Source organism: Cnephaeus nilssonii, assembly GCF_951640355.1.
Source record: "Cnephaeus nilssonii genome assembly, chromosome: 2".
Lineage (NCBI taxonomy): Eukaryota > Metazoa > Chordata > Mammalia > Chiroptera > Vespertilionidae > Cnephaeus > Cnephaeus nilssonii.
Genome location: NC_137073.1, coordinates 62,244,838 through 62,268,488, shown reverse-complemented (window position 1 = coordinate 62,268,488; position 23,651 = coordinate 62,244,838). Strand labels below are relative to the sequence as shown.

The 23,651-nt window shown below is 37.3% G+C and overlaps 1 protein-coding gene across 10 annotated transcripts in view; it reads right to left on the bottom strand.

Annotated features, from left to right (window-relative positions):
- Window positions 1-23,651, bottom strand: part of KIAA0825 — a 366,280-nt gene that overhangs the window by 183,566 nt on the left and 159,063 nt on the right. For 9 of the 10 annotated variants that reach the window (XM_079798899.1, XM_079798896.1, XM_079798902.1 and 6 more), the window contains 4 exons: window positions 18,361-18,769; window positions 13,939-14,098; window positions 9,865-10,023; window positions 7,732-7,826 (listed from right to left, as the gene is read on the bottom strand). In XM_079798899.1, coding sequence (XP_079655025.1) covers window positions 7,732-7,826; window positions 9,865-10,023; window positions 13,939-14,098; window positions 18,361-18,769 — 823 coding nt within the window. Of the gene's footprint in view, window positions 1-7,731; window positions 7,827-9,864; window positions 10,024-13,938; window positions 14,099-18,360; window positions 18,770-23,651 lie in introns of those variants that run through there. The other variant, XM_079798897.1, reaches the window with a different exon arrangement.

Genomic DNA, 23,651 nt, shown 5'->3' with positions numbered 1-23,651 from the left:
CAGTATAAGAAAATACTATAGGTATTCAGACTAATTTTGTATACAGGACACCAGAATTACTGTGATAAATAATAAAAATGTTATAAATATTAATATATAAAGTGAACAATATTATTAGTTACTCAGATTTGTTATAATATTTAATTATATTTAATAGACATTTTAACTTCTTTTATAATTTTGTCATTAGTAAAAATATCTCCAAAGAGATAATTTCCTCTCTTTATGTTGATATGGGAACATAAACAAATTGAGATACACCATGATGACCTATAAACCTGAAAGCAATCAATGGCTTTTTCATCTTCAGTCAAACTGAATCAATGGGCCTATGACAGCTACTCTTGGTGGAGCCCCTGCTAAAACTTTTGTAGAAAGAATCACTGATGCTTTGGGGTCTGAATAAGATTTGACAGGAGGAAAAATTAAAGAATAGTTATTGAAAAAGGAATGTACTCCATATGAGCAAATTTCTAATAGCTTTTGATCCATTGCAAGAACCCCAAAGTGCCAGTACATGAATGCATAATTAGGCAGAAGAAAATTCATTACAAAGTGAATTTTGGTTTAACTTGACAAGCCAATAATTCTCCGGTGGCTGCTATTGAGAAAATTAATATACCTTCCTTTCATCAAAATGTTGCCAATTTTGCATTTCTGTCAATAGCATTTAAAATATTTATTTGGGTTGTCTGATTTCTACCTCACTAAAGTAATAGAGACCTTTATTTAAATCACATTCCTGTTAACTTATATAATACATGCACATAAACTCTCTCCATATCTAAGAATCACTCTGCATCCCCACCAGGGTAGCCATGGAAATGCACCATGCACATCTGCTGCAGAGAGCATGGTGACTAATGGCCCCAGCTGTTATTCCTCTGCTTTCCCCATCACATTAATGCTCAGGCCATGCTTCTCCCAAGCTGATCACACTGTCAGTGTCTGAGTATGTTGGAGGTGCTAGTGCCAGCCCAGTCCTGCAGGACATGAGACTCCTCCAGTGTGTGACTTTAGCTCAAGGCATCCCATTGGCCTTGTCAAAACTTTCTTAGAACTACCCTGCTATCTGAGACTCTTCCTACCCAATCCCCCACCCCCTTTCACAGTAAGGATCTGTAACTTGGTCTGAAGGGTGTTGTTGTTTTTGTTTGTTTGTTTGTTTATTTTTGGCATATTATCCCTTCCTACTCTTTATCATTTATCTTCCCCCAAAACAAACAAACAAACAAACAAACAACCTCTCTATCTTAGCACTGGCTTGGAGAATGTGAACCAACTCATGCACTTTGAAGAAATGGTAAGCATGGTACTCCTTCTACCTAAAGAATACCTGGGCCACTGTCTTCAAAGAGGAAGAATCATACCTAACCCTTATGCAAATTAGGGATAGATTTAGCTGAGCTGCTAAGCTTCCTTGGGAACATCTTTTATAACTGAGATGTGGTTTCCCTTCCTCAGTCTCTAGCCATAGCCTCTAACCCAGCCTTCCCTCTTAGTTATTCTGTCTCTCTACCCCAGCTGTTACTAATATCCTAAAGAAGCTCTCTGTTCTTGTCACTCCTATGTACAAAGGCTTTGGTGTTTCCCTCAAACTTAGTAAAGTCCAAATTTCTTAGCCCTCAGGCCCTCCACAATCTAAAAAGTCAACTTACCTCTCAAATTTCAACTAGAAGAAAGCTCTCTTTCTTCAAACTTAGATACAAAAAACAAAGGACTGGAGATGACAGAAACAAAACAAGTTTGGGAAGGAAAGCTGGGAGATTTATACAGGGTGGGGCAAAAGTAGGCTAACAGTTGTTCATATGGAAAATAATACCATAGTTAATAAATAATAATACAAGAATAAACTCTGTTTCTCATACTCACAACTGTAGACCTACTTTTGCCCCACCCTGCCTTAGATGGCTTTATTGTCCTGATAAAGTAGTGGTAGGAAGCCAGTTCCTGAGGAAGATACAGGGAGTTAGAGAGGAGACAGATGTTGTGACAACCAAAGTAAACATTAAAAATGAATTAGGATTTTGTGAAGCAGCACTCAAGGACCCTTTGAGTTATATGACATTCTCCAGCAAATTGTTACTTTATACTAAATAAATGTCTTTCACAAAGTAAATGCTCAAAAATACTTGTTGAGTGAATACAGTAAGCAAAGCTCTGGAGAAGCAGAAGAGAGACGTGGTTAAGAACATGGATGCGAGCCCGAAGCTGAGCAGCAGCTCCTAGAACTCTCTGCCTCATCAGGAAAAGGATGGTAACATGGCACTGATTTTATAAGGTTATTGTAAGGTTTCACAGTTAAACATGTGCATGTAATTCATTAAATCAAGCCAGCCATGGCAAGTGCTCTCTCTGTTTGCCGTCCTCATGATCAGTATTTTTATAGTGAATATACAGCTAATAAAAAAAAAAGTACAAATTTCCAATTCTAAGATGAAGATGTACAGCATGGTGATTATAGCTAATAAGACTGTATGAAATAGAGACATTACTCAACTTATGATGGGGTTACATCCTGATAAACCCATTGCAAGTGGAAAACCTACTGAGCATCATAGCTTAACATAGGCCACGTAAAATGTACTCAGAACACTTATATTAGTCTATATAATCATATAGATTGGACAAAATCATCTGACACAATGAATACACTATGAGTATCGGTTGTTTACCCTCGTGATCATATGCCTGATGGGAGGGAGCTACAGATCACTTCTGCTTCAAGCATCGAGAGGGAATATTATATCATATATTGCCAGCCCCGGAAAAGATCAAAATTCAAAATCTGAAGTATGATTTCTACTGAATGCATATCACTTTCGCACCACCTCACAAAGTTGAAAAAAATCTAAGTTAAATCATTGTGTGTTGGGGATCAATCTGTATTTAAAAGTTGCTAAAAGACTAGATCTTAAATGTTCTCAACACAAAAAATAAATGGCAATTATGTGATGTGATGGTGGTGTTAACAAGATGGTGGTAATCATTTTGCAATATATGTATGTCAAATCAACACAAACTTTTATGAAACATGTCAATTATATCTAAATAAAGTACGGGGGAAAGCCTTGACTAGAAATATGGTATGGTAGATAAAGCTCCAAATATGGTCAGGAGACTTCATTTTGAGTTCCAGATGTCATTTGAGATCAGTGACCTTGGGCATGTCATTTAATGTTTTGCAACCTGTGGTATCTATCTCTCTTACCTAGCTGAACTGAGGGTCAAAGGGGATTTGAGTGAAAGTACTTTATGCACCATAAAGGACAACATAGACAAGTTGTCAAACAGAAACCAATACATATGCATGGGTTTGTCTCGTTCATGTACTAGCACCCTAACCTGTGGGAATCCCGAGGATCAGAGTGTTAAATGTACACGTCTGAAATAAGCCTTCAATGATCTCTGGGCAGAACACACGCTGCGCTACGACTTCAGGACGGGAGGGGAGGCCTGCTCCTGCTTGAGAAGATGGTGATGTGAGGAGAGTCGCTAGTCTGAGGCCTTTTGGTGGAGGTGGGAAGAAAAAGATTTTCTAAGGAGCTAAAGCGTGAATGTCATGGCATATGTAATGGTCCCGAGGTGTGTATTCATAAAATCAGCTTCCCCTTTTTCTGAAACCCACCTCTGCATAACTGGCAGCCTCTGCTACATCAGGAATTCACTGCTCTGAGCAACACAGTGCTAATGGCAGCACTGCCTGACAACGGTCATTGGAGAGTGCTGTGCGGGCAGTTACAGGCCAGAGGCAGTCTTTTCTACTCTCTACACACCACAGGGCGCACACACTACAACCTGATAGAGCATAAAGGTACCTTAACAATTATTACTATTAAAAGCAAACAATCAACTCTACAGATTAATGCCTCTTTTAAAACATGTTTTCTAACCTCTGTTTCCTCTCAGACGTATGGTTATTGTCCCCTGGAAAGGCCCCAAAGTGATGGCCAGGAATCTGCCACCACCCCCCCTTCTGCTGTTCCTGCCATCATGTTTAATTATGTTTGCTCAACTCGAAGCCAAGCTCATATGCAGTATATTTAGATGGTTAAAAAGCATAGCATTCCATTGTATTCACAGATTATTTTCAACACCACAATTCTTGGGAATTAGTCTGGAATAAATAAGGTAAAAAGAAAAGGGACAACATAAATTTGTTCCAGTGACAAAGAAAACAATATGGAAATGGCAATCTGGAGATTTGCCCGAGTGAAGGGAGATAGAGGTTCCTCTTGGTGCAGGCTCCTGCAAATGCAATCACCGTCTCATCCACAAGGCTGATTTGAAAGAGGGTGAGAAAGTAAGCAAGAAACTAATAGTACGAAACTGTGAAAAGTTCCTTTATAATTTCAAAAGATCGATGCACAATCTTACATAGCATTAAAGGTAAAGGTGTGGAGCTGATTTATATGTTAATTTTCTGAACCTCTAAGAAGCCTTTTTTTTTTTAACAATGGCAAACTTTCTAAGTTGAAAAACATATATCATTAATATATATCTTTTTCCTGAGGTCTCAGCAACTGCATATTTCCTCAAAAGTCTTGAAAAAAAAACAAGTCACAAATTTACAATTGCTTGAATACTTTTGTCAGCTAACTCCACCTTAAAATGTTCAACTTGCATTTTTAGTTTCATTTAACAAATACTAACCCTATATTACTCAAATGCCAAAGAACTGAACCAAGGAGTAAAGAACAGACTGTGGCTGAAGAGGTTATGGCTTGAATTGGATCAATTAATTAAAAATAAAGACAAGTGTTTTGTGCTTTGAATCTGAGCCAAACTTTACATAATAATAATAGGCACTTTAACCATGCAGAGCTTAATTAACCTGATTTTCACCCAAATCTGGGAAATGAAGAGAATGAATATGCATGCAGATAATGTTTTGCTTGAGATTATTCCAGGGTATACAACTGGTACCTACATAATTATTGATCAAACATCACATTTAGAGAAAGCCAATTCTGAGCTCATCTGTCAGGAGCTGACTTGTTCTCTGCATTCTTATTCTTCATTTGTTTGTTAATTAATTCAACAAATATTACTCAGAGCCTATTATATGCCCAGGGATGTTATAGGTACTGAAGACACACAATAAGATGGGCTCTGTACTATTCTTATCGAGTTTATATTCTACCCTGGGGGTTAGGATTAAGGGAAGGCTTCTCTGAGGAGGTAACATGGTGCAAGCCGGCACTGGCCATGTGAAGAGCTGAGGGAACTGCAATTATAAAGACGGCAAAAATGGGAAAGAGCTTAGAGAATCCATTGAACAGGAAGAAGGCAATGACCTTCAAACTCATGGACTGGAGGGGAATGTTTTGAGATGAAACCTGATAGTGAGCAGAGGATATAAGATGACACATGTAACTCTCATTTTAAAAATACAAATTTTTGCAGTTTTACTTTCAAATAACTATTTTCAGATAACCATGTTGTCAAAAATTCAATGCAATATATTTTTTAAAATATATTTTATTGATTTTTTTTTTTTTTTTTTTTTTTTTTTTTTTTTTTTTTTTTTTTTACAGAGAGGAAGAGAGAGGGATAGAGAGTTAGAAACATCATTGATAGAGAAACATCCATCAGCTGCCTCTTGCACACCCCCTACTGGGGATGTGCCCGCAACCAAGGTACATGCCCTTGACCTGAATCGAACCTGGGACCTTTCAGTACTCAGGCCGACGCTCTATCCACTGAGCCAAACTGGTTAGGGCATCAATGCAATATTTTTAAAAAAATCATTTTTAGATGAGTTCAACAAGGGAGTCTCTTAGAGAAAACACTAGAAACAATTTTCTTACCATTTCTGTATTAATCGGTCTTATAAATAATGTTCTGAAAATAAATGGGAAAGTGCTAAAGAGATTAAAGACTCTCACGTGTCTTTCATCCTTCCAAAGTAGATCAATTATGTTCATTGTAGCTGTGGTGTGTGATAGTTTGGAGAATACTTTGCATGCCATTCTTAAAAATCTAAGACTCTTATTAAGATGAGATTCTAGCTGTTTCCATTAAAAAATCTATGATCCTTTTCCAAGAGAACTGTTTTTGACCTGTTACTTCTGGCTAAATTTTTGGGAGTTCTTTTCTTCCACTGACTCCTGCATGTAATATTTCAGGGAAATAGATTTTAATAGCTATTGACCTAATTTAAATATATCTAAATTTGTTAAACAAAAATAACAATATGCAATTTTGGTACAAACACAAATTCACACAAAACTGAATGTTATTCAGAGCAAATGCAGTAAGTTTTGAAGGATGTACTGCCAATAGAGTACCATTAAGTGGATTGGAAGCCTCAATTCACTGCTGAAGAAACTTAGTAAAATATAATGCAGGTAACATACATAACCTCCAAACCCTCCAAATAGCAGGAAACAAACGACTTACCTTTCCTGATTTGTTTCCAGAGAGACACTTAACATTGAATAAACATCATGTAACCATTGGTTCAACACAAGACCTGGCCTCTCTTCCACCATTCCAGCCTCCAACCTCTCTAAGCCACTTTGGGACAGGACAGGAACACCTCTGGGGGCTAGTGCATGAACAGGGTGCATTCTGGACTACTGCCTGCCAGGGTGTAAGCTCGATGGGAGAAGGCTCTGCCCTTGATGGGGATTGTTCTGGATTGTTCAGCTTTGTTCATGATGGGTGGGTGAACTTCTTTCAGGGGTAAAATATTAGGAATACCACTGTGACCACACATCTAAGCTATAGCTGTTATTGACAATAAAACTGCCTTTAGAAAACAACAACAGTAACAATCATCTGGGAAATACTGGTCTCTCTCTCTTTTTCTCTCTCAAGATATTTTCTTTTGGGCACCCAGATTTCTGAAGGATGATTTGACAATTGTCATTACTGTCTTTCAGGAAAAATGACACTTAATATATATATATATATATATTTTAAAATATAGAAATACATTCTATGTCACAAAGATGTAACTATAAACAAATAGATTATACTAGAACAATAAAAGATGCCTCACACATATATATCTTACGTGAAAATGTGATACTTAATAGAGAAATCCAATTTTTAAAATGTATACCTTACACTTTTCACTGAAAACTTTAAAAGTATTTTTAAAAACTATATTAATTGACCCAAAATATAAAGAAAAATGTTTATACTTTTGTGCAAAATAAATTACATGTTTAGATTTCTAGGCTGAAAACACATTATTTCATTGGGTAGTTCTGGGGTGTGTGTGTATGTATGCCCATGTGTGTGTAAGTAATATATAACTGAGAGCCAACTAGCAAGACAGGGCCAAAATAACTGGCTGAACAGCAAAAATTCAATCATGACAGTTTTACTTATATGTTTCCCCTGGTTAGAGTAGTTGATTTGGCTTGGCATTTTGTATGCATTCATTAAGTTGTTGTAAACAAAGGCATAGCATTATAATGACATGCAAGTCAATAACTTTTGGTGTTTACAATACTGGACTATTATATACACAGTCAAAATATTTAAAATTCAAACTAAAATCACCTAATTTATTTTCAGAAAATAAGTACTGCCTTTTGCAAATGTTTACTATGTAAAAACAACATTTAGAAAGAATGTTTGATATAATTTCAGATATATATACTTATAGACACCTATATAAAAAGGATAACATGTAATATATGTGTGTGTGTGTGTGTGTGTGTGTGTGTGTGTGTGTATCTTCACCCCCAACCAGATCCCTCAAATCCTCAATCTTACCTGTTTCTGAGCAGTACACTGAAGGTCATCTTATCCAGTCCCAGATAATTTGGCAGCAAGTTTGACCAATTCCAGTTCCATTTTGTGATGGCTGACTGTTGATAAATGAGAAGATGCTATTGTTAGTTATTAATCAGAGTTAATATGATCAGTAAATTAAAGCTCCAGCTGTGATAGACTAACTAAGGAGGAGGGGGGTCCAGAACAAGGACTTAGACAGATAACATCAATCATGTCCACAGAAGAAGGTTTTTATTCCAATAAGACAGAAATTAATTTATAAATCCATTTGGAGATGTAGTCATTATTTATAAAAACATAAATCAATTTCTTGAGTCATTTTCCTTCTAAGTGCTAATTAATGGCTTTTGCCCAACAAGTTTCTCTGAGAGGGTGACTCTTTGCAAAGCAAAGAAAAAAAATTGGTAACTTTTTCACACATCAGTTTATAGTCTTTTTAAGTACTCAGAAGTTTGATTAAGAAAACAAACTTGGGGCCCTGGCTGGGTAGCTCTGTTGGCTAAAGCATTGTCCCAATACATCAAGGTTCCAGGTTCAATCCCTGGTTAGGGCAAGAATCAACCAATGAGTACATAAATAAGTGGAACAACAGATTGATGTTTTTCTCTCTCTCTCTCTCTCTCTCTGTCTCCCCCACCCTTCCTCCCTCTCTCTCTCTCTCTCTCTCTCTCTCTCTCTCGTCAATGGATTAAAAAAAGGAAACAAATTGGAAGTGCTATGACAAATTATAAGACACAGCTTAATTAGAGTGTGATATTAATGCTATCTTCTTGGTTAAGAAAATGCTTTAAAGGGGAAATATTAGGACTTATAAATGTAAATAAAATAAGTGATTCTTTTTTTCTAATTTAATAGATAATTTCACAACAAAACAAGAAGAAAAATTACTGTGAAAGATAACCTCATGTTTCAGAACTGAATAAAACATGCCATTTATTTAAATGAAGTGAGGATAATTTAACAGCCACAATGATTATTTATGGCTTAGAGTAATCTAATGTACAATACAGGAAAGCAGCCAATAAGCTCAAACTTATACAATATATTAGGCTTTAAAGTATCACAGATGTTTATACTCCTTAAACTAAATAGTTTTGATGATAAGAGTCCAGGCTGATGTTTAAAATCCAACAAGAACTCTGCCCTGTCACCTGCTGATTAATGGAGCACTCCAGTCCTGTCATAGAGCAGCAGAATTCTGCCCCGGGTTGTCAGCATTTGAAGGTCTTATTCTACTACAGTATTGATGAGTGTAGACTAGGGCTGTAACAGGCATGGTAAAAATATTATCTGCATCCCAAATTAGGCTATTGTTTTAATTCTTATTTTCGTCAGAGCTCTAGGTCAAGCAATCCTTCTCTTCTGCCCTGTTAGTTCAAATAGTCTGTCAAGAGGCTTCTCAGAAAAGCCACCAAAAGAATGAATAAAGCAAAAGCAACTTCAGATTTCAAATATGTTGGCATAAAGGTGATGTTTTTAATATAATTACTGCGATGTTCAGCTTAAACAATGGCATAATCCGACATTAACAAATGTGTGGTGTTTATCACATTGACTTTGTTCCAAACATCCCGACTTTAGGATCATTAGCAAATACATTTTAAATTCAGGAATGTGTGTAGGGCTATATATAAAAAGAAGCTAATTTACACATGCTACCTAAAATAGCTCAATGCTCTAGTTAGAATTAATTGTAAACTATTTTATGATTTACCTGATAAATTAGATAAATTGATAAAGATTCCAAGGTGTTATGTGAGTGTAGGTATTACAAGGTAGGGGTTGGGGGAAGCAAAGGAGAGAAGACTGTTACAAAACGCCTGGTTTTTCGGTCTTTTTGTAGACACAGCCAAACAGATGTTCCCTCTGCCCGGGGTGAACTGACCTGGTCAAAAGCTAAATTTTACAGACCAAACATATGAATCAGTTTGACAAATAGGAAGAAGGTAAAATAACTTTTCAAAGTCAATTTTTGCAGACCATACAAATAAATATAAGGTCTTTTGCTTCAGAGATAAAAGGCTTATGAGTAAATATTCAAACACAAGCCATTTTCTTTTCTTATTAGTGTAAAGAAATCACTACATTTAAATTAAATTTACCATTACATACCTGATCTAGCATGTTTTCACTAAACGCCTTGTACACATGGAAAGGGTTAAAGGCAGAAGGCTGATCTTCCACACTCCTCAAGGTTGTTTTTAAAGGTCGGATGGGTAATGGCTTTTCCTCTGAACCATTCATAGAAAACAGCTGTTCTTTTAAATACTCCTTCAAGGGAAAAAAATTACAAGTCGTTGTGGTGGGAAGCATATATTCTCTTTCAAAATAAACCGATCAATATCCAAATCTACTCCTTCAGCACATTTGCCAGATTACAGTGTATTACTGGCCTCAGGACAGAATACATTTTCAGAAGAAACACAGCAGAGTACTAATCAGTTTTGCAATAAACCCATCAAAAACAGGTTCACCTGATATATAGAAGAGATTAGAAAACCCTTTAGCAAATTCTCACATAAGGAATGTATGCTTGATAAATCAGAGGCTTTTTAATAGGCATTGTCTTGTCATTGGTTCATGTGTTAACATCCCTGGTTACCAAAACTTAACTCAGGTGCATGATTACTCACAGGACAAGATTGCTTATTTATTTATTAAGTGTCGTTGCTATCTACTCTATGCTCAGCGAAGTGCTAAGTACTCTGATATTTCATGACAAGCAGCCTCATTCTATGTAGAATTGATTATAATGCATGCACCTAAACTCAATTTCCATGCTGTGGCCTGAAAAATATCAAGATACAAAAGAAAATCAAAATATGTAATTCTAATTCCCTAACTGCCAGTATTAGCCTGAGCAAAAATAGTCAATCTACCAAAGGCATGGATACATGGTACAGACTGACAGTCTCAGCGGGGAAGTGAGCCAGACTGGATGCAAAAAGGTGAAGAGACTAGCCAAAGAACATATACTCAAGCCCATGGACACAGACAACAGTATGGGCGAGGGCTAAAGGGAGGGGAGGGCGGGGTCTGGTGAAGGTGGGCAAAGAGGGGAGATGGGAGACATCTATAATAGGGTTAACAATAAAAAAGGCAAGCTAAAGCATTATTCCACATTTTCCATCCATAAATAAATAAGATAAGCAATCCTATTTTATAGGACTCTTTGGAAAACAACAAATAAAAATGAAAGTTTCTGATAAACTATCAAATGTTTACTATTAATAAGCAAGTCATGCAATAAATAATTGTTGTCCTAACTTTTAGGATGTCACAATATAATTTTTTCTCCAAGATTAGGATTAAGACTACCGTAGGTTCAGAATTTCAGAGTTGGAAAGGACTTCAGAAGTTACCTAGAAAACCCTTGTTATGCTAAGTCAGATGCACAGGTGAGCCTAATGAGCCTCATCAGGGAGCTGGTTAGAACAGAACCTCAGATCCCACCAAATCAGAATCTGACTGTTGCGATTTCCCAAGAGACTGGCAGGCACAGGAAAGTTAGAGAAACTCTAGCTCACGACACATTCAGTGGTTAGCTCTGAAAGGTCATGGACAAGCCCAAGGTCACTCAGGGATGAGTGGTAGAAGCCACATCTCTGGTCTCAGTCCACTGTGCTTTTTTCCTGTTGCTCTATGACTTCATGAATAGAGAACACCCATCGTATTCATTGTGAAACGCTGTATTCAAAACACTCGTCAAATCAACAAACATCACAATGCAAATTCACCTTCAACATAAGGATACCTCACAGTATAAAAGTAGCCCATAGGTATTATACTAGTCACTTAATCATGCTTGTGTTGTTATTTGGGTTTAATGCCTGCATTGTTTTAGTAGTAACAAGGAAACATTCTCACTACTTTTTGATTCTAGCCTCACCTCACATATTCATCTTACCTTCCAGCAGCACCAAGTCACACTGAGCGCTGTAAACCACCAAGTACTTAGCTCGACACCCCCCGCCCCCCCGCCACTCCATCTGATAGACCTTGCCATAACAGTAAGTATATTCAGTTGTAATGAAAGAAACATCACAACTTTGAACTTAATCAAAATGTGTTGGTGCCTCAGGAAAGGGTCTAATACATTAGACCTCAAGGCTTACCTGTTCAGAACAACTGCCTCAGAGTTCCATGGGTGTCGCAGGGAAACAGCCTTTGAATTTCCTGAATATCCAACTCAATTTTTGCTGATTTTACTTACTGGTGATTACTAATCTTTCTTGAGTTACAGACCTTTTAAAAAAGAGGACGAGCCTCTCAGTTTGGCCATCTATACCAGCCACTGCTGACCTCAGAATTACTGTAGCGCCATTTTACCAGGATCTGAGTGAATCCTACAGCAACACCTGTTCCTCAGTCAATCAGCAGTTTGGGTGGCCAGGTGGACGTGCCAATAAATGGAGGTCTTTCAGTTAGCCAAGGTCAGGAGTTAGAGAGTCCCCAAGTTCCCCCAGTAGAAACCCACAACTAGCTGTGAACGATTATTAGCAAGAGTGAATAGGTTACATTTCTTTGTAACAATTTCATACTGAGCTTTAAGTCCGTTGGGGACAGGACCATGTTTTCATAGCTACAAATTCCGCAGTTCCTTCTCAGGTGACCCTTGAATACATGATTACATCACCTGTTTATTAACTGGTTGATAAGCTGTTGAAAAGCCAGGAAACAAGAATTGCTTGAAGTAACTTTCAGATAATAATGGGAAGAATATTTAAATGACTCAGTTATAAAGTGCTGTGATAGAATGTAATTCATTCATAGGAGACAGAGGGAAGCTATGTGGACAGGAACAGGACCCTGAGGTGGGGGAGGGAAAGAGGAGGGAAGTAGAAGGGGAATCCAGCTAGGCGGAGTTACTAAGGCGACCCTGCTGGGCCGGGAAGGAAAGAAGCATAGAGGAGACAAACTTTAAAATGTATGGATGTTGCTAAGACAGGCAGCTTGCAGATAACCAATCATAAGACAGTGAGGGATATAAACCAATCCCAAAGATGTTGCTATGGCAGAATTCTTTGAAAAGACCAATCAGGAGTTAGCAAGGTTGTACCCACCCCATAGGTTAAAAAGCACTTGATTCCGCCCCCCCCCCCCCCCCCCAGGAGACACGCTCCCCTGTGCCCACGTGGCTTAAGGCCATGTGGGACTCTACACATGGACTAACAGACTTTAACACACGACTGTAACGTGGAAAGAAGCTCTGGACACTGGGCTGTTCCTGGGACCCCAGCTGCACCTTTTCCAGGACTGGCTTCTTTCAATGCACTTCAGTTCCGATAACCTTTTTGGTCCTCTGACTTCATTCGATTTCATCAGACAATGAACTCGGACTCAAACACCCCACATTTTTGTTTCAATTCCTTAGAAACGTAGGGTCTTGAAGGCTTATCTCATTGAGATAAACAGTGTATCTTCACATAATTCATAGTATACAATTTTTACTATTCCAAAAAATACATTCATCTGTTTACAGATAAAAACATAATTCCATTCACATTAGATGTCATATTCTAATTCATATATATATGATCAAATTAAAAACCTGATTAGATGAGCACACGTATATCATTTAAGTAAATAACTGAGATGCTGCTCTTCACATTTTTACTAAAACAGCCTGAAGCAGGCAAGGTCAGAGGCTTAACCCCGCTGAGAGGTGGACAAGCATGACATTGGTTCTAACCAGTGTCTGTGCATTAATGCATTTTCCTGGGTTAAGTAGTTGCTCCTGAAGATGGCTCAATATTCTTCTGAAGTTTTCTCTTTATGTAAGAGGTCTCCAACTTCACCGACACAAGTATGACGCCTACAGGAGAAGAGCTAGAGAAAATTCTCTGCAGAAAATTCCTCACAAATACCAGAGTTTAACATCGGCTTAACAGTCACAAACACACAATTCCCAAACTACACCTCTAGTCTATAGGATTCAGAACTGAACTGAGTTTATGAGCCGTGTTATTGTTTAAACCGTATAAATAAAACCTACATTGTTTCGGTAAAGCTTCTGTACAAATGCAGAACAGCCGGGGCTGAATATATTCTATTAATAATGCAATATTGAGTTTGGTATTGACTTTAAGAAGTATTATCGCCTCCTTGACTAACCCTTAGCTGCCAGCAGACGCTGCCTCAGGCCAGTACACACCTAATTGCTCGGTAAAAAGGCCGTTTCCCTACCTCATTGAGCCGCATGATGTGATAAATTTGCCTCAGGTACTCGCTGCCACCTGGTTTGTGGCAGATATCCAGGACCATCATGTTTATTTTCTGCTCAGTCAGTTCAAGAGCAATATCTCCTTCTTCTAGGGCTGTGCTTTTCTCTATTGTCATAAGTGCACTAAATACAAAGAATGCATAGACATATCAGTGGTGAAGAGTTGTAAAGATGGAAAATAATCAGAGAGGTTGAGTGTGGAGAGTCGATGCAAGTCTCATATCAAAGCACCCATAAAGACTTTGCTCAAGTAGGTAAGCCTTCCCATACCGCTGCTGCTCATGTAAACAGTGCCTTGGAACTAAGCACCTGAAAGCATTTTTAAAAAATGGAATCATTTCTTTTTAAAACATTTCTTTATTGCATTTACACTCCTACCTATAAAACATTTTCCCATTACTGCAATTGTTGAAATTGCCATAATCATGGGATGAAAACAAAACATTTCTTTTTAAGAACATGTATGAAATAATTTGTATTTTCTCTTTGAGGATAAAAAAGTATCTTTGATGCTGGAAATAGCTTTGGTATTCTGTCTTTGGTCCATTCCTCTTTACACCTGTCTTAGAACACATTAGAGAATAATTAAAGTGTCAAAGGGAGAGCCTATTATGCTAAATATAGGTTGGGTGCTTCCTGGCCCTGTGCTTACCACTGGGTGTTTTAAATTGGCCTTTGGACACTTGTTGCCTTTTTAAAATATATGCCTCCCTCTCCTGTTTCTTCTTGGTAACAGATATTTAGTAAAAGTCACTACCCTGATTATTCTTCTAGGAAAAGGGATCTATTATCACTACCCCAGGAATGTTCAAGTTATATTTGGGAAATATTTCTGTTATATAGAACTCATATACTTATTATTGATTTCAATCATTATTTACATAGTAATAATGGATGGCATAATTCTTTTAAAAGTTCCCAAAAAGTGCAAAATAAATCATGATATTCAACTTACATCATATATATCCCACACTAATTTTCTTATTGCAGTTTCTATTTGGATCATGTTAGGCTTTGCAATCTAAATATTCTAAAGAAAACGCATAGTTTTCCTCTGTTTCCCAGACTAAACGAAATTTAATGTGGTGTAATCAGCTATATACTGCAGTTCATTACTGAGATTTTGCCATGATTATAAAATTAGTTCTGCTAAGAGTCAGTGCCGCTGACCTGAAGACTGAACCAAATGATACCCAGCTGCTGGACATTAACTTTTATATTGCTTCCACATGTAGCTGCAAAACATCCTTCTTAAAAAAAAAACACACACACCAAAAACTTGATGTTCATATCAGCCTTGCAAACCCTACTCTTAGAGATTTTCATTAGCTAGAGTAAGTCTTTAAACAAACAAAAAGACCTTGTTTCAGTAAAAGAAGTTTGTCAATGTTCTGAAGCTGCCTATAGGATGCGAGCAAAATTCCTCATCAGGTTTTGCACAGGCTGACATTGAAAAAGTTGAGGTCCTCTGACAAAGGAGTGCCTCGGTGTCAGCCCCGGAATTGTATCCTTTCCTGTCCATCACTGTGCAGGTGAAGCACATGATTGGATTCAGTCAATGCTGTGATTAATGAGTTCCTCTCTGGATTTGGGACTGCATATCAATCATGTCATTAGGGAGAATGTGCCCTGAAAGAGGCAGACCTTAGCCAAGGAATAACTGCATTAATCTTAATCTGTATATGCACCCAGCCAGCCAAGTCAGGGTCACCATGATGAAAAACAATAATCTTCAACTCGACAAATTACTTTGCAAAGACAGACATTTCTTTACTTTTGGGGCTGTGTGTTCTCCAGAATCTAAGTTGACTGTTTACAGCTTGCGTGTTACTACAAAGTGAAGGTTATTTTAATGAATAGTAATGCTTTCAGGCAGGATGCAAGACAAGCAACACTTACAGCTGCCGCCTTTCCACTGTGGTTATTTGCACAATTTCCATAAAATCAAAGTTAAATCTGGATGCAAGTGAAAGAAATCGAGCTAAACGATATTGTGTAGTTCCAAGAAAAGCTTCATGGAAAATTAAGATTTCATTGATCTTAACAGAAGAACTATTTAGTTTAAATGCTTCCATTCTCATACTTAAAAAAAAATTATGGTAAAGCCAAGGCAACTTTCCACCTATACACAGACATCATTGTTTAAAATACATTTTCCTCCTGGTATAGATCTATGACACAAATGATCATTGATTTATGAGAACTATGTAGCACTGAAAGTTTACTTGTACACCAGATACTCAACTTCAAATCAAAGAAGAAACATGTCTATAGCTCTCAAATCCTGTAAGAAATTACCTAAAGTCAATGAATAAGCCAGATTGAACGCTTTTTTAAATAGATGTAACTTTAAATAACTTTAAAGTAATAATAATAAAGAACTTTAAAATTTGTTTTTTCAAAATATTGATGTTACTTGAGAAATTGAGAAAGACACAACATTGTGCTAATTACATGATTATGTAATATATATGCAGAATCTTTGAGGGCTGTCAAACATTTTTAAAAGTCAGCCACTAGTCATTTTGGTTGCATGTTGCAACAGATAGCTAAACAGCCAAATATTAGCTAGACAACTCCCTACACAGGAGATACCACATGTGTTGGTGTTGTTTGTAAAATGCTTAAACTAAAATAGACTTTTGAAGAAACAATTTTACTTATGGATTCCTGTATGTGGCCCCCTTGTATATGACTGAGACATACTTTAAACTGATCTTATTGCTATAGGGCCTCCTAAATCAGCAGTACCATCAATTTAACTTCGGAACTATAATCAGATCCACTATTTTTACCCTTCTTAGTCTCTTCCTTTCGTAACCACTGCAATGGAGAATGGCATCTGGCCTTAATCTTTAAATCATTGGCTAAAAGCCTGTAAACCGGTATCAAATGCAAATGTAAAGATTCAGAAGGTCATTGTCAATGTTACTAAGCTTTTGCCTGACTGCTATTGTTATTTTTACCCACAGAACATCCTAGAACTAAATTTCTAGAAATCAGTCTGACAAAGCCAGGAAAATCATGATTATTGACATTTCCCTATTTGGATTAATACTAGTATAATGTTTTACAGATTAATATAAACCAGTAAAGAGTAATTTGTTATAAAAGTAACCAGTGAGGTCAATGTATTTTAGTAGTTTATAAATAACAAATGCTTACTAGTTTTGTTTTGTTTTGTTTCACTTTTTTTTTTTTTTTTTTTTAAGAGGGAGAGGAAGAGAGAGAAACATCAATAGGTTGCCTCCCACACACCCTGGACCAGGAATTGAACCTGAACCTTTTGGTGTACAGGACAATGCTACAACCAACCGAGCCAACCAGCCAGGGCCAAGTTTTAAGTTTGATGCTAAGAACTTTATGGATGTTATTGAACTTCTCAAAACAACTCTGTCAGGTTGGTATCATCTCTTAAAATGAGGCTTTGAGAAAGATTCCATAATTTGCACAAGACGGCCCACTTACTAGTACAAGGGATTTGTATTTGTCCATCAGATTCCAAAGCCTGAGCTCTTTATCACTACCATGTACTAGGAAAATTAGCAACTTGTAGTCGTTTCAGGAAGAAAGTTATAATTGTACCTGCTGGCAACATGAGTATATTTTAAAAGAATGGGGGACAGTGTGTGTGTGAGTGCTGTAAAAAAAGAAAGAAAAGGTGGGGCTGACTGAGTGATCTGCAGGCCATATGAGCCGTGATTCCTTTATCCATATCATGCAATTCTATACTGAAGAAGGGAGGACTCTATGTACATATTTAAATTCAGCAGGGACCCTTAAAAATGTCAGCAATACCACAAATCATTTAGCTCTTGGTGACAAACCTATGAGAAGGCTGACATTTTCATACAGAAACAGCTGGGTGTGTTTATAGCTCCAGTGTGATATGCCCCAGTTGCCCTCTGGGATTCTTACATTACCAGATGAAAAATGTGTACCTTTTTGACAATCAGGTACACAGAAAGCAATAAAAAGCCTTTTATATCCATTAATTCCTTCTTAATTTAATCTCCATGCCCAATCCATTTACAAAATGCTCCAAGCCATCCACTAGATACCTGTTTGCACACTGAAAAGGAGTGAAACCAAATTCTCCTGGTTTAACTACCACCCTTTTAATCAGAAACCTTAAGATGGTGACTGAACAGGTATAATGTTCCAGTGTATCAATGGGTCTCAAATTTTAATAAGACAAGGAATGTCTTACAATCCAGTTTTCAATGGAATATTTATCTTTTTTTTATATTCATCAAATTCCCATGAAGTTACCATTGCTGTCTGTCTGACAATTTTGTTGTTGCTGTTTATTGATAATTTGTTATTGTGAATGTATTTGATGAAAATTTAGTGAAAAAAAACAAAAAACAAAAACATTGCTTTACCATTTGGTGCTCAATTTCCTGGCTTTCAGCAATTGGCCTTTAATCCAGTTGGGTTTTTGTTGCTCAATGCTCTGTATGACCTTTTGGGTCATTTGATTAGGGCTACTTGTCTGCTCTCCCATGATGCCTTTCAAACACATACAGATTAAACTGAGTTTCTCTTTACTCCATCTGTCAAGGGAAGCACCTGTTAAAAGTTCCACAGTGTTTCCATCCTCAAATATCCGACATATAATTACAATCAAGTTCCAGACAAGCAGGCTAGCTTTCTTCAAGTCAACAAAGTTTTCTGACATTTTTCTCTCAGACAGAAAAAAGAAGTATTTAATTGGGGGAGGCAAACATGCAATCACCGTAGGTAACTTGCTGATTACAATAGATACTGCCTGAGCAGCAAGCCTTGTGAAGCCTGGGGAAGAAAAGAAAGAAAAGGTATGATTAATATTAGCATTTGCGTTCCATCACTGAGTTGTTTTGAGTGTTGTGCGGGGATGTCTAATCTTTGTGGAGAAAATTGTTGAGGAGAACAAGTGCTTGACATATTCCGACAGAACTCTACTGGGTTCCCCTGTAGTACTGCCTAAAATTACCCAAATGTCAAACTTAGTTTTCTCTCCTATAAATGAAGATTAGAAAATTCAGAATTATTAGTTTTATTTTTATCTATTAAGACTGTGGGCTTAAAGGGCCCAGATGTCCTCAACTAACAAAAGTAACCAATGCAGAGCACTGCTGCTGGACTCTGTGCTCTTCATGCCCACAAGCCTTTCTCCTGCTCCCTTGGCCTCCATGTCAGAATCATTTAATCTCTTGTCAAGATTGGCTCCACTTCCTTTAGTTCTTCGCCCAAATGTTACCGCCTCACCATCCCATCTAAAGCAGACCCGTCACGCCCTTCCTATCCCAGCCCAAGTCCCTCCTTCTCATTACACACCAATTTGTTGTTTTTATTATAGCACTTAGTATCACCTAATTATTATTTCCTTTATTTGTTCATTATCTGTCACCCTCCACTAGAATTTAAGCTCCATGAAGCCACTGCTGTATCCCCATCACTTACTAGTAGTACCTCATTTATACCAGTTGTTCAATAAATATTTGTTGAGTAAATGAGTCAACAAACTTTCATGGTTACCTCTATTACTCTGCTTCTTTGAGACTCATGCTAGTTACTCGTTCTACTAACACCTCTTACAGGTGGGTATTTGCTAAGAAGTCCGTGGCTCATTAACCGATGATTCTGCACACTCTCCTTTGCTTAGTGCTATTTCTCTGAAGGACTTAACTGATGCTCCCTCTTTATATCAGAGCTTCTCCACTTGGGCACTGTTGACATTTTGGGCTGGATAATGAGGAGCTGTCCTGACACTGTTGGATGTTTGAACAGGACCTCCATCCACTAGATGCCAGTAGCACCTACCTCAGTTGTGATGACCAAGCATTGCCAAATGTCTCCTGGGGGCAAAAGCTTCCCTGGCCGAGAATCACTTTCTAGATGACTCCAGAATCTTCAATCTTGGCCTTTCTCCAGGGTAGCAATCCTAAAACTTTAGTTCCCTGTTGGGTATCCAGTTTCTCTGCCCTAGTCATCATTAACTCAGTATAACTAAAACCAAATTCATTGTTTTCCTCACAAACTGTCTTGGCCCTCTTTAGGCTTCTGAATATCTCATCAATCTCACATGGAATGCCCTTTCTTTTCATGAGTCACCCACATTCTTCAACTCTTGTTTCAAAGTCCTCTCCTCCTATGAATTTATTTGAACATATTTATTACTCATATGATTATAATGGGAATTAGATCCATAATGTGCCATGGTGCGCCATATTTTTTATTATCATCTATTATTGTTTACATTACATTGTTACTTATGTTATCATGAGTTGCCCTCACCAGTAGACTAAAAGTTCCTCAAGAGCATGGGGAAAATTCATTGCTTCCTGAGTATCCCACAAAGCTGGGCACAGTGTTTTAATCCACTATCTACATAAATTAATTTGAACCTTGGTACTAAGTGAGAAGTCAAAAGAACATAGCTTTGAGTCTTTCAGTAAAACATTTATTGTTTTTACTTAACAAAAATAGTAAAATTTTCAAGGTATTTTCTACTTTGATTTAAAGAAGTCAATCTGCTCTATAAAGTGTAAGCTCTTAGAAAACATATGTCTAGTCTCAAAAATTCAGAGTCATTTAAAAAATTAACTAGAGCATGTTTTTCTTTAACTTTGTAAACTAGGTCCAACATATATTTGAATGATCTCATAAAACTGCTGTATTAAGTAAAATAATAAATGTGAAAGTACCTACTTAGATACTTGGTAAAAAATAGTTTCTCAATAAATATTTTCTTTTCATTCAAATATACGTATATGCTTATATGAGGGTTAAAACATAAAACAAATTAGGAGACTCCTTTGTGACCCCTCTTCTCTGTGTTCTTAAATTATTTTAAATTTCATGCTTCTTTACCTGTCTGTGTCTCATATTCCCCATTCTACTGTCATTTATTTTAGTTAAAAGATTATCTATATAATGAAAGCGTAATATGCTAATTAGACTGAACATCCTTCTGGACGTCCTTCTTTCCAGACAAAGCCACAGTGGGCGGGGCCGTGGAAGAGGCAGCAGAGGCCCCCACACACACACACCCGGCAGCTGTGTGGTGGGTGGGAGCCGGGGCCAAGGCCCTTGCACAAATTTCATGCATTGAGCCTCTAGTATCTTATATTCTGCTTATCCTAGAGAGGGTTTAACTACAGACACCAAGTAAACATTTGACCATCTAAGTAGATTTCAGGTAAAGATTACAGTCCTCTTCACACCTGAACTTCTTATATTTTATAAAATCTGAGCACTCCAGGTACTCAAATCCCCAACTACTTCATTAAAGCTTAAGGTAAATTCCAGTATCAGAACCTTTAGGCTGATAACAAATTAATAAATCCATTCTACAAGTCACAGGAGCTCTTAGTCTATGATGATGTTAACAACACACCAAGGAGGGATCTTTTAAGAATGCCACACACTTATTTTTCTGTCTTTATTTAAATAACCTGACTTCTATCTTAGCCACATATATGTAACATATTGTAAGAGCCATCCTGATTTTGAAGCTGATAAAGTGCGAAAAAAATTTGTCTTAGAATAAATGCAATGTAACATCTATAGTTATGTATTTGTCATTTCTTTTTTCCAATGCATATATTCCTGACAATAATATATTTTGTGTATTGTAAAATATGCAAAGGGAAAATTTGCAATGAATGAGATAAAGACAAAATAATGTCTTAAAATTAATTAAAATTTTTTACTAATAGTATAAAATGTCAACAATAATTTATTGAGTAAGGATAATATGATTTAATATGCTTTCTTATTTTTTAAATCTAGGCTTAACACTCTATGAAAAGTGATTCAAAGTTTGGTTTGCTTCCATACTTGGTTTCAATGGCTGTCACAGGGGGAAAACCACTACCTGATATACATAGAGCCACCTGGCACTTGCTTTTCAATCACAGCCACCAAATAGGCGTAGGCTGTTGTTGAAATGTGACTCATAATTATTCATCATTCAGGATGTCAATTAGTTCTTGCAAACAAATTGAAAAATATTTTGGTTTTGTATTTTTAAGCAAAATGCTCAAAAATCACTTAAACTCTTATTTGAAACTAGAGGCCTGGTGCATGAAAATTAATGCACTGGAGGGGGGGGGGCGTCCCTCAGCCAGGCCTGCCCCCTCTCATAGTCCGGGAGCCCTCAGGGGCGGGAGGCAACCTGGCGATCAGGGGAAGGCGATGCCCCCATCACACCTCTGCTGCTGCCACTGCCGACAGCACAAGCCTTGGCCAGCCCTAGTTACCTGAGCCTCAGGCAGCCCTGGGTGGCTGGTCAGCTGCCATCTGAGGCTTGCCTGTGCCTCGGGCCAGCCCTGGGCGGCTGGGGGGCTGGGGGACACTGAAGGCAGGCACGCAGAGCTGAGGGGACTGGGTGCCGCCATCTTGTGGCTGTGGGTGCTGCCATCTTTGAGGACGTGGCAGCAATTAGCATATTCCCTCCTTATTGGCTGTGGGCACCACCATCTTTATGAGAGCATGAAGGTCAATCAGCATATTCCCTCTTTATTAGGATGTTTTAATTGTGTTAGAAAATTCTATTTCTAAGTTCTTAAGTGTGCAGTATAAAATTTGTATAAGTGATGGTGGTTTTTATAAAATGAATATTTCCATTTTTTAATAAAATAAACTCACTTAATGACTTCAGATAGTATGTTGTATATTTTTGCCATTGATTTCTTTCTTAACTATCTGCATGTGAACAATGCACACACTCTTCTTGCGGGGCTACCTGTATTCTTTCCAGAATCCAGTTTCAGTTAAAGCAGTTACTCCAACAGTTTCCCATAAAGCATTCTTTTTATTTAAAAAGTAATTTACTGCTAAGAAAATATGTTCTTCAGTATATTTTTCATTTAATTGTTGACAAAGAAATAAAACTAGTTCTTTGTGGATTTGCCTCTTGAAATAAGGGAGCAAGTACCTAAGCTGATCTATATAAGAAACAGCTGAACTTTCATTCAACTCTTCCATAAATCTCCTACTTTGTATAATTTATTGTAATATTTATTTCTTTATAGCTTCGGTGTTTTCTAGGCAGTGGTATTTGCTGACAAAGAAATAAAGATGTGCATTTTAGTTTGTCACCAGAGTGTTTTCCATGTTCAGTCGTTTCCATCGTGTTAGGACAAGCAAATGTTCCCTTATGCTAGTGAGTATTTGTCTTTTAATAAGTCACAATCTTCAAAAAAGCTCTCTAAACATTTATCTTTACTTCAACAAAATATGCAAAGTATTGGATTAAATACATTTGACTTAAAACATTACTGGAAACTATTAGAGGTTTGTCTTCATGTTTTGAATGCTTGGTTTTGAAATCTTTCGCTAATCAAGACAACTTCAAACTATTACTAGTTAATATCTCAAGGCACAATACTCACTCAGGAAGGTCTCATATTTAACATCAATGGAAGGGAAGCTATATTTCAAATGGTTTTTCCACACATTTCCTTTTTTATTGTCCCCCCCCCCCAAATCTGATCAGATAATTATTGTTTTTCCTTATACTCTAGCTGAGAAAGAGCTCATGTTAAGAATAGAAATGATCGCTTCTCGGCCTTTTGGCTAAGATCAAGTGAACAATAGAAATGTGTGAGCTTTTTCACTTTGGCCTTGTTTGCTCTTCCTTGCTTTCTCAGCATTAATTTTAAACTGCATTTGATTTGTTGGTTTACAG